Here is a 15,877-nt window from a genome sequence, read left to right on the forward strand (position 1 = left end):
TCTTTCTGACTTTGCAGTGGTCTTGCAGGAGGAGACTTGGGTCAGCGGAATGACAGAAGAGGAGGCGGCTAGCAAGGCCGCGGCACGGTTGGGAATCTCTCGAGAGGACGTTTGCCTGAAACAAGGTGGCCTTTCCCTCTGCTCCCGTGTGCTGTATTCTCACTTGTAATATTCATTACTGCAGTTCAGTGGAACAACTGGAGGAGGACTTTGAACAGTTGTTCCCATGAAACACAGCGATTTCATGCTTCAACGCAACTTTAGTTTGCTTCTTTTAGTAGACCTTTCCGGAAAATTTCACGAGGCCTCTCGTGAATCCCACTTTGCACTGCCTGGCACGGAGAATCGTGTGGCCATTCTGACCTATGCTTGGGCCCGTTTGTACGCTCTGTAGATTTAGAAAGTGGCTAAATTGCTTCTTTCATGTTGCTGCAAGTTAAAAACGCCAAAAAAAAAAAAAAAAGAAACTGTGGGAACGCGTTTTAAAGTTGATATGGAACCCCTGCATTGTTATCGTCCTGCTTCCTTTGTATTCTGAAATCGCAAAATGCTAAACAAACATAAATCACTTCTATTCATGGGTACCCCTGCATGCACAATACATTGAATTGCAATAGCGCGTAGAAGAAACAATGGAAGGCACTACATATTTCTGGAATAGTCTATTGTATGCAACCTTGGGGAAACTATGGTTTCATTGCTTTATATTTGCAACCACGAGTGTTGCAACTTTGTGCAGTCATGAATTTTGTTGATTGAATGACAGTCCTCAACGAAAAGTGTACTGAGAAGTATCGTGAGTGGAAGACAAACCTTCATGGTGTATAAGAAGGGGATTTATTTTGTCATACAGACTCTGTGTTTTTTAGTTCCTATTTTTCATACCGGTACCTGAATACTTGGCCGGTGCTGACAAGAGAATTGAGAGCAAGCAGAAAGCAAGGCAAGGATTTTGATATTTGAAAACCCACTGCATAGTTAGTTCATTTGCTATGGCTATAGAAGGTATGTCTTATGAAAATCATTAGTAAAAAAATGACCGCATCTCCACGTGGTGAATGATGTTGATTGGGGCAAAGCTCTGTGGTGCTGAAGGTAGTGCTGATGATGCTGATTTTTTTTTATTGCTCATAGGTAGTGCTGAGTTCCGGGTTGAGTTTTGACTTCATTATTAGTACTGCTTTATGGTCGGTGAAATGCAGAGCCAGTGGTTCTTCTAGCGGATCAGCTTGGATCCGCTAGAAGCCGTGGGAATGCATCTCCACCGCTTAAGTCAACTGTCCATGTCAGAAAGAGGATGTCTGGTATGGAACGTGGTTATATACGCATTTGAGCATTTGACTGCAGCGCCCTTTCGTCTGTAAACGTTGAGCCAATGCATGCAAAGCTTAACGCGATTATATACGCATTTGACCGCAGCGCCCTCTCCTGTATAGACGTTGAACGGCTACATGCAACGTTTCATCCATGACTGAAACCCCAGCTCTTGAGTCACTACCATATCTCGGAGCCCCCTACTCGTCCCGCAGTCTTGGCCGAGTGGTTAAGGCGATGGACTAGAAATCCATTGGGGTCTCCCCGCACTGCTTCGAATCCTGTCGACTGCGCAAACATTTTTTCTTTTTATGTGAGCACGGACGCGGCCGGACGGACAGACGGACAAGGCTAGACCCTAAGGAGCTTCGCCCCTAAAAGTGTAAAAGTAACTTTGCAGGCATCTGAATTTCTTTGCTGTTTTTGTCACCACATGTGACCAGAAAAAAACAAAGTAAGTATCTGTGGGCTAGAAATTTTCTTTCTGCATTGCAATATTTTTTTGTTGTATGACATCAGTGCAAAGCATTTGAGACAATAAAATACTTTCAAGGTGTCAGAAACCCTTTAAAGTGTAATGCCTGGTTATCTTCCAGCTGCATAACGTCTCTTATCATATATTCTATTCTTCAAAACATACTCCTAGATCCAAGGCATTTCACGGCTCGTGCAAACTAGGCTTTACTTCTTAATGGCAATCTTTTAACACAGGATAGGTTTTATAAGCCGTCTTCTTTGAAAAATCCGTTAGGTTTGTCCAACACCCTTGATCGACATGCTCAACCATTTTAAAGTCATATACAAGGTGCGATCCAAAACTTCCGGAACTAGTTTTGTAGCGTAAAAAGAGAGGGCAGCACCGTGATGCATGCACAACTGTTGAAGGCAGGGACCTTCGCGTCTCGTTATGCCAAGGGGCCAACCTCTCCTTCAGCGATGCTCTGCCATTCCTGAAGCCTGAGTGCCACTCAAAATATCTTTCATGCCTCACTGCTTTTTGGCTAGAACTCTGCGGAATCATTTCGAGGGTCTTTTTTTTAAAGATTTGTTGAGTTCGCCAGAGCATTGACGTTTGCTGTGGATCTGGTTTGCAGTATATGCTGAAATCACCATAGTTCTTGCACACGGGGTCAGAAAAACTCGCGTAGCGCAGCTTCGAATGTTCACAGAATGACGCCCTTTGGCATAACGGGACATAAAGGTCCCTGCCTTCGAGAGCTGCGTGCGGATCACCACGCTGCCTTCTCTTTTCACGCTACAAAACTGGTCTTGGTAATTTTGGATTGCACCTCGTATAAAGCATGTAGGCCTACAGTGCCCATTTGAAAATGAACTTAAGAAAACACTCCCGTCAGGGTTTGAAATTTTGGCCAATCGATTCTCAGCCAGATACTAAGCCGACTGAGCTATGCAGTGCAGCTGCGTGAAGAGTAGCTTCTTCAGAAGCAGGTGCATAGGGGAGCAGCTAACAGTTGGCTTTACGTCATAACACGTGATGGATCACCTCATCTGGCGTAAAACTATGTCACATATTACGTTGCAGCCAGGGGCGGACGCTGGTATTTTCAAGGGAGGGGGACTCCCTCCCCCTCCCTTGAAAATCTATTAGGTTTACCAGGGGAGGGTTATACCACATATTACCTTACATCCAGGGGTGGACGCAGGTATTTCCAGGGGGGAGGGGTTCAGCCTATCATTTGTTTGAGAACCCCCCCCCTCTCCCTTTTCCCCACCCTAAATTTTTACACATGCAGAGTTCAAGAGGGGGGTCAGGACATCCGGACACCCGGCCCCCCTGAATCTGCCACTGTTTACAACCATATGAGAAGAAGTGCCTATATAAGCACCGAGTTTGGTCTCCTCAATCCACTGACAACAGATTCCGCGCTTCTCTCTCTTTGTCAGCATGATCGAGCTCGTGGAAATATTTTTATGAGCTGTTGAGTTTAAATGCTGCATGACACGTTGCTTGATTTCGGTGTGGTTCGGGATTTTTCGAGTCGGAAGCTGTCGTCGGATCTGACGACGTCTTTCCTCTCTCGACAGACGAGGACGTCTTGGACACGTGGTTTTCCTCGGCCTTGTTTCCTCTGGCAGTTTCTGGCTGGCCGGAGAAGGTACGCTTTGCAGGTGACCCCAGTCACACCAGGGCGGCGAAAACGGAAGCAGGGCGCGGCAAAATTAAAGCTCCGATGTCGGTTGTCCCGAGACAAAAAACAACAAACAGAGCAACTAAAACGAAAAAAGAAAGCAGGCAATAGGTGGGGCATCCTTGTTTCTGGTGCGAGGCGCTCAAGTCGTTTGAGTGCTTGTCAACTTTATTTTTATTTTTATGCAATGTGCTACGCCGGTGTTTTCTTGAAAAGTAAAGTGAAGAACTCTAGTCACTGACAATATGAGAGCGGCAGGGAGGTCTTTAAGTTCTCCTACCTCCAGTGCCTTCGGTGGTGCTTCCGTGTCTTGTGTGCTTTGAGTGTGCACAAGCAGCCAAAGCACAATAGAAGACAGCGAAAGCGTGCTGGAGGCCGGGGGTCGAAAGGGAATGCCCTGCCATTCTTTTTGTGTAAGTGACCGTAGTACCAACCTCATTTATTTATGTATTTATTTCATTTTTAGACACTGCTGGGCTGTGGTGGGTAGGGACATACATTTAACAATAGTACAGAAAGGTTCATATCTTCATTAAAGCCTTAAACAATAAGTATCATCTTTACAGGGTGTGCAGCAAATCTTTCTCTGTTTCAAGTAACGCTGCACTTTGCAGGGCGAGTACGGTGTCGTGCGTGATGGTCGGCTGCTGCACCTAGATGCAGTCAAAACAAAAGGGAAGGAAAGTGAAGTTGTGAATTCTCGTTTTCTGAAAGTCCAGGGAGAATTGTGGGAACCGTGGTTCCGAACATTTGGCGTGGCACGTGCATCTGTTTGCTTCCATGCTACCATGGGGGGGGGCACCAGCGAGAGGGCAGTACCGTATCCCGATGGGACGCCCCCCCCGCTCTCCTCCTACGAGTGGGCATCTCCGGGCCCGCGAACAATAGGAGCACATGACTTTGCTCCTATTGGCCAGTTAGCCCCAGTATCTCAACAAAACTAATGGAAACCATGGGAAATGCACCTTGGTTGGGGACTCCTGGAGCGGCGGCTTTGGCTCATTGCGTGGTAGTCGGGAGCGTGCTGGAAGAATTGTTTGGGGTGACACTATTGACTATCTGGTGATGGTGAGTGAACACCTCGTAATCAAGCTTCTTTTTGACCGATCGTTCGACCAATGTATGTTTCCAACTTCGACGGCGGTTGCCAGCATTTAGCACTGTTGGTATTATTGCTGTCATGTCGGAATTAACATTGCTGCTGTTATCAACGTGTCTGGTGTTTGACTTGTGCTCCAGGAACATGCCATATTTACTCGCATAATGAACGCACTCGCATAATGATCACACCCCCACAACGGGGACTAATATTTTTACTTTTTTTTCCCTTGCGTAATCAACGCGCTTTCAAGTTTCAGCTTCGTGATTCTTAAATGGGCTTCTTCCAAAACCGACGCACCCCATCGCGGCGAAATACTATGCAGTGCACTCTGAGAACTAGTTGGCCACTCAGTTTCGGTTTCGATTGAGCAGCTCCATCTCATGCTATCGCGCCGCGACCGAACGCGCTGCTTGCGTTTTCGATTATCTAACTTTTTACGAACGTACAATACACTCATTCTCGAGCGATACAAAACGAAGACCGGGGCACTTTTCTTGCTTTCCGAAACACCGGATATTATGAGTGCATATGCAAACGTAGTAAGACGTGGCTTGGTCACCTTACCTTTGAGTTCAATTTCAATCATCCCGTCTAGTACCAGTGAACTACAACTGAAATTTGATCACCTGGAGCCTTGCACGTATTTTGTTTGCCAAACGTCCGCTTCTTGTTACTTCATTGGGCGAAAAGCAAGCTGCATCCTCACAGGAGTATCAAAGTTGAGACCAGCGTTGACGCATGAAGTTTTAAGGAAACGCCATAAATTCGACCTCACTACTGCAGTCTGCACCAAGGTTACTATGATGTCTTCCTCGTATCATCACCTCCCACTCAAATTTTATGCTGATAGAAGATTAAGTTTTCGCAAACGCTGAGATCGGCTAGCTACGACGGAGGCGCTAACAAGCGTCCCCTACACCTCGCTAAGCCTTTTTGGACGAGCTTTTACTGACGCCCAAGATCTGTGCCTGAACGGTGTGTCTGAAATTATCTCGGCATACTCAGGCAGGAAGAAAGCAAACAGATAACACATATTATGGCCATTAGCAACCATCAAATGCACTTTGAATAATTTCGTTCGTTTGGGGCACCGCATAGGGGTTCATGCCCGTCCGGCGTACTGCCGGCGAACGGTGTGACATTTTTCACACAAGTGCTCGACTTTGGTTTGTATGTGCGAATGAGCCTATACGATTGCAGGATAATGTTATGCGCATACGCGATATTGAATATTAGTGAAATGCAAGCGGGCGGGGACTTCACGAATTTGTGCAGTGCTGTGGGGCAGTACAGATAAGTGATGAGAAGTGTGTTCAAATGGAGCTTTTCAATGGCGCCTCCGAGTTGTACCTCGGGTACTCAGGCGTATTAAAAAAAAACAGTAATTGCAAAAAGTTATATTTCGTCTATGGACGCATGAAACAAACAAAATTCCTGATCAACAACAATAATGTAAAGGCGCGAGCTCGATGTATGCATACTTATTGGTTGCCACAGCTTGTTGATTGGTACATAAGCAAGATCCCCGAGCTTCGCAGCGTCGACATTCCCAGCACTGGCTCGTCCACATCCCTCGAAACGCTAACAGAAAGGCTCAAGTACAAAAATACAACAAGCATGTGTTAAGACAAGCTATACGTCTCGGGCTTGTGCTAAAGCTTCGAGGTCTGGCCATTTAGGTTAGTTTAGAGACCACAAATGACGCTCTCGGGACCAGAAAACATGAAATAACGGCTGTTAATGCTCCACGCTCTGTGTATAATCTCTTGTCGGCGTGTCGATCGAAACTGAAACCATGCCACTCTCCTCCCTGGCCAACTAGTTCCCAGACTGCAACGCACGCCGTGTTGCATGCAGGGCTTTATGGAAGTAGTCTATTACGTCCAATTTAGCTAGCCATCAAGCCAATTTTCTTTTGCCACCAAGTGGTCAGGCCAATTCAAGCCAAGCCGATCCGCTCATAATGGCCGCAAGCTGCTGCAAGTGCATAGTTGTGGTAATTGCGGAAGTGATCAAACGTGAAACTGAGCGGCACGCACACTTGTCGAAGCTTGGGTCGAGGAGTGGAGTGCAAGTTCGTGGAGTGCAAGTTCGTCTGCTTCTTTTGCAAGGGTTGTGGTGACATCAGAACACCGATCTCTGATTGGCTTTGATTGAAGGATATTGGGTAGACCTCAAGGCAGCTTGCTTTGATTTCCCCATCCCTTCAATCAGCGCTCGGCGTTCTGACGTCATCACAACCCCTGCAAAAAAAGCAGACAAACTTGTGCTCTGCATTGCCCAGCCCCGGACATTCTTCGCCTATCGGATGCATTGATGTCAACAAACACGCCGTCGTCTGTGGTCTGCTTTTAGACAGTGACATCGTGAAAGTGGTTAGGCCTAATTTCATATACTCAAAGTAAATCTGTTTATTTGGTCCATAAGAGGACTGTACAGCAAGGTGCACGCTGCGTCTTAGGTTGAGAGTGTCTGGTAGCCCCTGGTAACAGCCGTCTCTGTGAACGAAACTTGATCCGTGCGAGGGGGCCTTGGTGGTCGGCGGTTCGACTTCGTACGAATTCTTATAAGCGTAGTCGTGGTATATACCTGAGTATGCCACCAAATACTAGCAATATATATCGCCTAAGAACGGTCACATTGCTTTCCGTGCTGAGTGAGCTTCATAGGGCGCTTTTCCATCTGCAAAAGGCACGCTGCCCTCAAAAGGTTTGCAATTTATAAAGCATGGTTACTGTGGCGTGCCCCCGACCAGCCATGGGTGCGCCTCCATTAGTGGAAACGTGCCACAGTACCTTGCTGTGTCACATTGGTACCTAATGTGACATTTGCACTAAGTGTGTAAATGCAAAAATTTTTCAGGAAACAAAGTGTGTTCGTTATGCTAGTAAATATGGCGGCTAGCGTCGCAACGACGAACCCGCTTTTGTGGTTGAATGTCGTGCCGCACAGTTGGGACTCCCGAGGCTTACTAGGAGAATTCAACAGCACGAACACATGAGTGCAAGGAGCCAACCGTTTTGTCGCTCTCGGCTTGTGAGAACGCGACCAGCTCGCGTGAATCAAAAGCCTCAGCCTCTCGGGTAAGTGTCAGCACAGGTTGCTTTTGTTCAACATGTCGCGTTAGCGGGTTAAGCCGACTCGAATGCGAGCTTCTTCCCGCAAGAGCAGCATTGAAAGAAACCTCTGTTCATGAGCACATGTTTCGACGCATCGCAGCAATCCCGAATCTTTTCATTGCCAAAGTTTTTTGGTCTTGAAAAACTTTGAGGTTGCTTTGAGGCAAAAGAATGTCACCGCCATTGTCTGCCAGCTCACGGCAATTGTTGGAACTTTGGCCGCGAGTAGGCCTAGCCCACTGCTGTGGCACATTAAAGCAAATAATGTCGGATAAAATGAAATTGCGCCGACACTTGCCCAATACAGAGTGTCTCGAATACATTCAGTACTTGTCGAAATCTACTTTGGTATTTCCTATTGTTAGGCTATTACCATTCTCACAGAATGCGGCTAAGTATGTTTGCACTAGCAAGTTAGTTTCTTTACAAGATTGAGAGAAAAAAAAAAAAAAACTGGGAGTCTGCAATTTTGCTTTCCTCCTTCTTTCTAGACCCCATCTTGGTGCAAGTAGCCGACCATCATGCGTGTCACCAGCAACAAACCCAGAATGCACTGTTCGCGCGCTGCGCGTGTGTACATCCTGTAGCATCAAGGAAAGGGTTGGGGGCTGTATAATAAATTGCCGTGCAAGAGTCGTCTTCTGTCTGATCCGTAGGCCGCTAAAAGGGTTATGAGTAGGTTCCGTGATCTTGGCATTTATTGTTCGTCATGTACCCTAGTTACATGATGAATAAGGTACGTTATGTACCCTAGTTATGAGTAGTTGTGTTTTCCCAGATCATGCTTTTTTTTAACACCGACCCATGGAAAACATATCAATGAATTTGTTTTGACACTAATGTTTCCAAAGTCAAGTATGGGCGTCAAAATCCGGCCGTGCGCAGCCCCTGCCCAGCTGGTTCCCGCTCTCGCTGATGGAGACCGGCCACGACATCCTGTTCTTCTGGGTGGCTCGCATGGTGGCCCTTACCCTACAGCTCACCGGGAAGCTGCCCTTCCACAAGGTGCGGGCCCACTTCCATTTCGACGAAGTCCGACGCTGGGGTTGGAAAAAAGCTGCGGTCGTAGTGTGTGAGCTTTACAAACGCGCGGGTGTGAGTTAAGATGCTGATGCCATAGTTACCCAATTTTAACCTGCACCTTGTTTTGAGAAAAATATACCTATAAACTGCCTACGAGATAGATATGAAACTGAAATTGGGGGCATGATAGAATAATTATTTTGCCGTATAAAAACTGGGTGTGCATTTGAATCGTTGGAATCTGGTAAATAAGGTATAGTAGCAGTATTGCATTTGTTATAAAAGTTTCAAAGTTGCTAGCAGCTGTAAAGGGTTACTCTCTCATCTTTCCAAGAGGTCCCTGATTTGCACCGAAATTTCAAAATTAACAGCGGAGCTGTTAAGGGCTAATTTCCCCAGTATCGTGTTCGTCAGCAAACAAATGACGACACGAAACTCTGGACAGTTATCGCCATCTAAGAGCAACGGCAGCAACCAGACAACCGGCTTGCCGATTGCCTGGTTACCGCCGTCATTCATAGATGGCGGCAACCTTTACAGCCTTTCCACTCTGGCTTGCCGACTTGCGGCCGGCCATTACTTCATTCCCACCATAGTACAGCTTCGCTGGTCTTCCTTCACCAAAGTAAAAAGGCTGAAAGTTTTTAAAACAAAGTTCCTACTGATAGCCCTAAACAAGTGACATCAGTGGCAGCTTCATTGTTCATTGTTCGGACAGTAAAACTTATTCCTATCACATCACAGTAAGTTTGATGGTGTGAAATGAATGCCGTAGAAGCTCTCTCCAACACTTGCTCAGCACCGCGATACAAATGCACGGCATACTCCGTTTTCTGGACTGCCTGTCTGACCTGCCAGCCTGCCCACCAGTGATGTCGTAGCACTCAAAAGGGCAATCAATCTAAAACATTGATTTTTGCATTGCCCTCATTTCCATTTTTCACAGTAACCATTTTTTCTCTAGAGTTACTAAATAGCATGCCGAAAATAGTAAAGCCTCGGTATCAAGAAAATATTGTTGGTTTGGGTAGCTCGGAAGATCAACAGAGTTAAAGGGGCAGTACTATTATTTTAAAGCTGCTGGAATCTGCAGCATGTTACTTTTATTTGTTTATCTTAGTACAAGTAAAAGGAAACACTTCGGATTTCCTCAGAATGTCATGATCCTATTGTGTAATCGGAAAGCAAAAACCTGACTACTGTCGATACCGGTTATGACGAAGTCAACGGGAATCGGAAATCACTTCGCTATATCCGCTTATTTGTTTTTTACCCATAAAAGTAACACGCAAAAAAAAAAAAAAAAAGATAGAACGGGTTGTTAGGGTCACACGTTTATCGTGCCTGCAGAAAGCAATCGAGGCTTCCCTCCACACGCTTTGCTAGATCGGAGCTGCTTTTCGCCAACTATGAGAAGCTCTTATCGAGAAAAGATCCTGTGAGCTACGTATGGACCATGTCAACAGCTGCGACTGCCGTCACGGAGGACGCCTGCGGTGGACGGCGGTGGAAAGCATGCCATCTTCTACGAAATTAGCATATACGTAAAGTATATGCTAATTTCGTAGAAGATGGCATGCTTTTGTTTCAAGAAGATTGCCTTTGTCTTCCCCGTCGAGGGGCCGGCGGTGCCAGAACTCTCCATCGTTGTGTTGCAGTGATTCACCAAATGGGTACTTGAGCGAACTTAGACTTTTGCGCCAGAGCTACCACACCGACCAGCGAGGCTGATATGGAACATGAAGCAAACAAAGCGCGCACGGCACCGTGTTCACGCTCAAGCTCGTCTTTCGTTGGTTTTGTTGGTATAGATTTAAGAGAAGGGTCAACTGCTGGATCGGGGCCACGTGGTTTCTGGGCCTCGTTTGCAAAACGAGCTGCAGCATGCAAGGAGTTAAAACTCAAAAGCGTTCACCTTCTGCAAATGGGTCTGTCTCTTTGCCTAGTCCCCTCCCCACACTGGTCACGCGACAATCAAATGCAGGTGTACTCTCACCAATCTGCCCAGGAGGTGTCTGCCCTTAAATTTCGAATGCTCTCAATGGTCGGAGGAGGTCCCTCTTAAATCTAGGCCCTCTTCGTCATCTCCGCCGGTACGTTGTTGCTAGCACTCCGAACACCCCTATCGGAATGCCACAACAGGTTCTCTGCATGTGATGCAGAAAAGCAGCTTCCCAGATAAGGAGCGTGGAGCAGACGATGATGCAGAGCTGTCACCGGCGGCCTTTGTAGCACTGTCTGTGGCCTGTTCTGGGTGGCTGCTCGGCTGCGCCAGCAAAGTGTGGTAGTCCAAGACTTAGTAAAGTTTCAGATTCTTTTTTTTTTCTTCTTTAATTGTCACAAAAAATTTTTTTGGCTACATCTGCGGGAGTTGCTTAATTTCTTTCGCTACAAACAGACACAAATGCATTGAACAAGTGCAAAGGGGAATGGGAAATCGTGATCGTTCGCTTTAGCCACTATTTCGTAATAGCCGGTCTCGACAGTATATTTCCCGACCTTGTGTGGTGTCCGTGGGAACCACTGCATGTTGTCATCACGAGTTACCCCGTAGTGAATTAGCAAATTGTGCCATGATCTCCCTAGCTAAGTTTAATAAACCTCATCATTTAGACTTAAATGAATGTATGCCTCTTATTATTGTCTTGAATCACTTCATGGAGCGACTGCGGCGACATGTGCCCCAAGTCAACAAAACCATCTCTTCTCCGTTGCTTTCGTGGCAGACGGGCACTGTTATATTTTCTTGCCCGTTCGAGATCGGCTACCCGCCACGAATATCGGTGATGCCAAAATGGTTGTGAATTTCTGAGAACGGTTGAACTAGAGCTTGAAAAACGTTTTAATTCGAGGCGAAAACTTCCGGACTACCGGAGAACGAAGGAAGGCTCGACAAGCGTGTTCGAGAACGCGACCTGAAACTCTCCATCACCCATTTTCATGTCACTGCGCACATGACTCGGAAGATGGTGTACAGTCTAAGCTCGTTATAACAGACCCTGATTTTCACCAAGATTTCAGTCTGTTGTAAAAGGAGTATGTTGTATGCAGATATGAAGTTGAGTCAATAGCGCATAGAGGAAAACCAATCGAACTTCACATATCGGTATGTTATAACCAAATGTCTGTTGTAACCAGGTCTGTTGTAATGAGCTTAAACTGTATAATACTCGAGGGGTACCACAAACTTAAATTTGTTTCGTAAGTGGAAATGATTTTCTTCTTTTTATTCTGCAAGTGTTGGAAACTGATTCTCACAACGAATGGGCTGCAGTGCGAAAATAGTTGCACCGCACCTTTAAGCGCAAAGCTGTGAAAAAAAGTTTAAAAGAGCTTTACCGGTGGAAAAGAAACACCACATTTGTGCTTTTGGTTCATCCTTACATCAAGTGCCTGTTACGAGCGTTACCAGTTTTTAACAACTTTGCTTTGCCGCAAAGCAAAATCACTGTGAAACTTCCGATAAGCTTGTAGTGCTCATACAAGCAATTTAAATGACAGATTGAGAAAAACAATTCCAGGAAGCCACATCACCGTAACAAAGTTCTGCTGTATAGTAAGAATATATAAATATGGCGCAGAAAGGTTATAGTAAGCTCGCAATGTTGGGACAGGCTTTTGAGGTACTGGCAGAGTAGATGACTGATAGAGTAAGTATTAGTTTTTTTCTCAACCGACTTTACGGTAAGAGCTCCGCTCTAACGAATGCTGCATTTACATGCATTGGAATGAGGCACATTTTCTTTGTTTTGTTTGGGTCCTTTGTGTCCCCTGCAGGTGATGCTCCATGGCATGATCCGAGACTCCGAGGGCCGCAAGATGTCCAAGTCTCTGGGCAACGTAATCGACCCTCTCGACGTCGTCCACGGCAAGTCCCTGGAGGTAGGCTGCCCCACCTGGCTTGGGTTTGTGCATGTACCCTTTTGTTTTGCTTAGGCTATTTTTTTTATTTCTTTCGCTCACTCGCTTTTTGTCAAGGCGATTTTCTTTCTTTCATTTTTGTAATACATAGCATTTATAGAGCCAGCTTTTAGCACTCTGTCTGAGCCTTAGACGTGTCCTCGACAGAGCATGCAGCACAATGTGGGCAATCGGCGACTGCTTTCGGAACGGTGACTTTCCTTGAAGTGCGCTAGTTGAACCTTTTTATAACAAAGACTGATATAGCGAATTATTGAATATAGCAAACTAATCACAAAGTTTGGTTGGTCATGCTTTATTTGGATAGGAGTTCTAGTTATATAACAAAACCGAAACCATGAAATCTGACGCGCTATCGGTTATAGTGAAGCAATTCCTGCTTTTCTTGCGTCACAAAATACTATGAAGGTTATTAAAAAGTAGAAAAATAAGAAAAAGTAATTTCTAAACTAAAGATTCTGAAAGTTTAGATCGCCCGATGTGCAAAAATGCGCGTTACGGGAGGTAGTGCCACCTATGAACCGAGCGAATAACGGTTGTTGTGCCGCTGCTGGCCTTTATGCGAGGCATCAAGAGCCGGTGCAGACTGAAGCCCACCACCAGCCTAGCCACTCAAAGTGGAGCTGCAAATGGCGACGAAGCAAAAAGCTGTCTCTCTGGAGACAAAAGTGAAGGTTTTGGGGGGCGGTGGACAGCGGTCGGAAGAGAAGACATCACTGTGGACTTTGAGCTCGCACCAAGCACAATATCTACCATCCTGAGTGCAAGGAAGAAGATCGAAGTTTGCTATTCAAACAATGCCGTCAAGACTGACCGAAAGTGTCTTAGGCCTTGCCTCGACCCGGACGTGGAAGAGGCTCTGTTCTCATGATTTAAGGACGTAACGTCGCAAAATTTGCCGGTGTCTGATCAGCTTCTTCAAACGAAAGCAATCAGTCTGGTGTGTCTGTTAGGGCATGATGATTCCAGCGCGAGCAGTGGGTGGCTCCAGCGCGGTGGCTCCAGGTAAAGAAGCACCAGCCCAAAATCACGTCTTCAAATAAATGAAATAATAAATCCAGCTAACGTCGTTTCTCGTGTTGCCATATCTTCGTGCTCCGATCTATTCTTTTAAGGCTGCTTAGTGACAGGTAAGGTTCTCGTAGTCCGCGATAGCGCATTTTTATATCTTAGTGCTGTGCATGTTCTTGCAAGGGCTCGATTGCCAGAACATTTCTGTCAATTTTTGTGTGTACTTTCGTTATAAATATCGCATATGGTGAACAAATTTCTGCTCCCGATGCTAATTTGCTATAACGAGGCTCGACTGTACAGGGCGTCACACAAAAAAAAAATTTGTAGGGTTTTTTTACTGCAAAAATAAACTAGGCATCACCGAACGCTCATTCTCCGCCCAAAGGTAGCGCTAGAGGTCAAAACCAGATGCCAAAGTTTCAGCCCGATCCGATACCTTATTCAAAAGAAGTGATTTTCTGAAAAATTCAATGGAAAAATGGCGGCCGACAGAGTTTTCGAATACATGGGGCTCTATGGCACCAGAAACCATTGTCCCATTGAAATTTTCATAAAATCACTTATTACTTTTGAATAAGGTGTCCGTTCGGGCTGAAGCTTTGCCATCTGGTTGTGACCTCTAGCTCTACCTTTGGGCGAAAAATGAGCGTTTGGCAATGCCTAGTTTATTTTTGCAATAAAAGAAACCCTGTGAATATTTTTTTGTGACATCTTTTACATAGCATTTATAGAGCCAGCTCTTAGCACCATGTCTGAGCCTGAGACATGGCCTCGACAAAGCGTGCAACACAATGTGGGCAGTCGGCGACTGCTTTTGGAACGGCGACTTTTCTCGGAGTGCGCTCGACAACAGCAAAGTGAAGTAATGCGCCATGAAGGCTCCCGCTTTTGGGCTTTGTGTACCATCAAAGCGGCGCAGGAGTGATGACGGCGGGCACAGAAGGATGAAGAGGAAGGAGAAGAGATGCGTCTGCAAAATGAGAGCAATAGGCTCAGCAGTAACACAGAGCCGGTTTCCATTATGCAGAGGCTGACTGGCTGTTCAAGCAGAACTTCAGAGGCAATTCGTTCGGAGTGGTGTATAATGCGTTAGACCAGGGGTTGGCAACCTTTTTCAGTGGTGGGCAGAGCCGTCTCAAAGCCAACATGGAGGGGGCTAGAGGGGGAGTCGTGAGAGGGAGGGAGGAAAATGGTGGATGGCAGGTGAAGAAGATACAGAAAAGTCAAAGCCGCTTACAACTCCCTCTAACACCGAATTAGAGCGCAGCTCTTGAGGAGGAATGAGTAGGGAAGGGTACTGAGGGGGGAGGACGAGGGAAGGGTATTGGGGGAGGGTAGACCCATTCTCCCCCTCGTCCCCTCATTCTCGAATATGCTCCGGGGGGGTTGCGTGACCTCGGGGAGGGGGAGTCACATGACCTCAAGGGAGGTGGGTCACCTGACCTCGGGGTGTCACGTGACCTCTGGGGGTCACATAACCTTGAGGTGACCTTGGGAGGGGTCACGTGACCTCGGGGGGTCACGTGACTTTGGGGTGACCTTAGGGGAGGGGTCACAAGACCTCGCGGTTACGCCGACGACGCTCAAGCAGGAAACGAGCCCCTAAGAGCTGCGCTCTAAAAGGCTCGAGGTACACCTAAGCACTTCTTATGAGTTGTGAATTCGAAAGCATGCAAGCCGCTCTTGTGCTCCTTTCTTTTTTTTACTTGCGTCGACGGTCGACCGCGCACGCTGGTTTTGGGCATGGAGCGGTGGAGCTGCTACCTCGCGGACACGCAGCGCCATGGGGTGGCAGTCGTTGAAACTGACACGCAGCGGCCAATGGGAGCCTCGTCGACGTGCGCCAGCCAATGGACCGAAGCTAAAATCCATCAGCTTTACTCTGCTTCTTTCGGATTGGGGAAACTATGTGCTGTTTGGCTAGGCTTTTCACGTGGTTTCATAGCTGGGAGCTGGCTTCACTTGGAGAAAGGATTTAAGGTGCCGTTTGGTGCAACTTCAAAGCTGATGACGTCAGCTCGCTCCAGGGGACAGTTAATGCTTTCACATTAAAAAGGAAGTGAAGACGTGTTTCGAAGTATGGGGTACTGCACAATCCCAATTTGAGGTCAATCAAAACTGCCCTGTGGTTGTTGAGTCTGTGTGAGGAAGTGGCAGAGAAGTGGGAGGGGGGGGAGGAGGGAGGGGGAAGGGGGAAAGGGGAAAGGGAGGTGGAGCTGGTGTTTGCTGTCTTG

The 15,877-nt window shown here is 46.7% G+C and overlaps 1 protein-coding gene across 4 annotated transcripts in view; it reads left to right on the forward strand.

Annotated features, from left to right (window-relative positions):
* The window catches only part of LOC8024554 (valine--tRNA ligase, mitochondrial), an 88,050-nt gene that overhangs the window by 33,207 nt on the left and 38,966 nt on the right, over positions 1 to 15,877 (forward strand). For all 4 annotated transcript variants that reach the window (XR_006078121.1, XM_029990573.4, XM_042292612.1 and 1 more), the window contains exons 14-17: positions 29 to 125; positions 3,361 to 3,431; positions 8,571 to 8,690; positions 12,486 to 12,590. Coding sequence is in view for 3 of the 4 variants with exons in the window: in XM_029990573.4 (XP_029846433.3) it covers positions 29 to 125; positions 3,361 to 3,431; positions 8,571 to 8,690; positions 12,486 to 12,590 (393 nt within the window). In the remaining variant the exon portion in view is untranslated. The remainder of the gene's footprint in view (positions 1 to 28; positions 126 to 3,360; positions 3,432 to 8,570; positions 8,691 to 12,485; positions 12,591 to 15,877) is intronic.

The sequence above is a fragment of the Ixodes scapularis genome, unplaced genomic scaffold (assembly GCF_016920785.2).
Source record: "Ixodes scapularis isolate PalLabHiFi unplaced genomic scaffold, ASM1692078v2 PGA_scaffold3__209_contigs__length_174095766, whole genome shotgun sequence".
NCBI lineage: Eukaryota > Metazoa > Arthropoda > Arachnida > Ixodida > Ixodidae > Ixodes > Ixodes scapularis.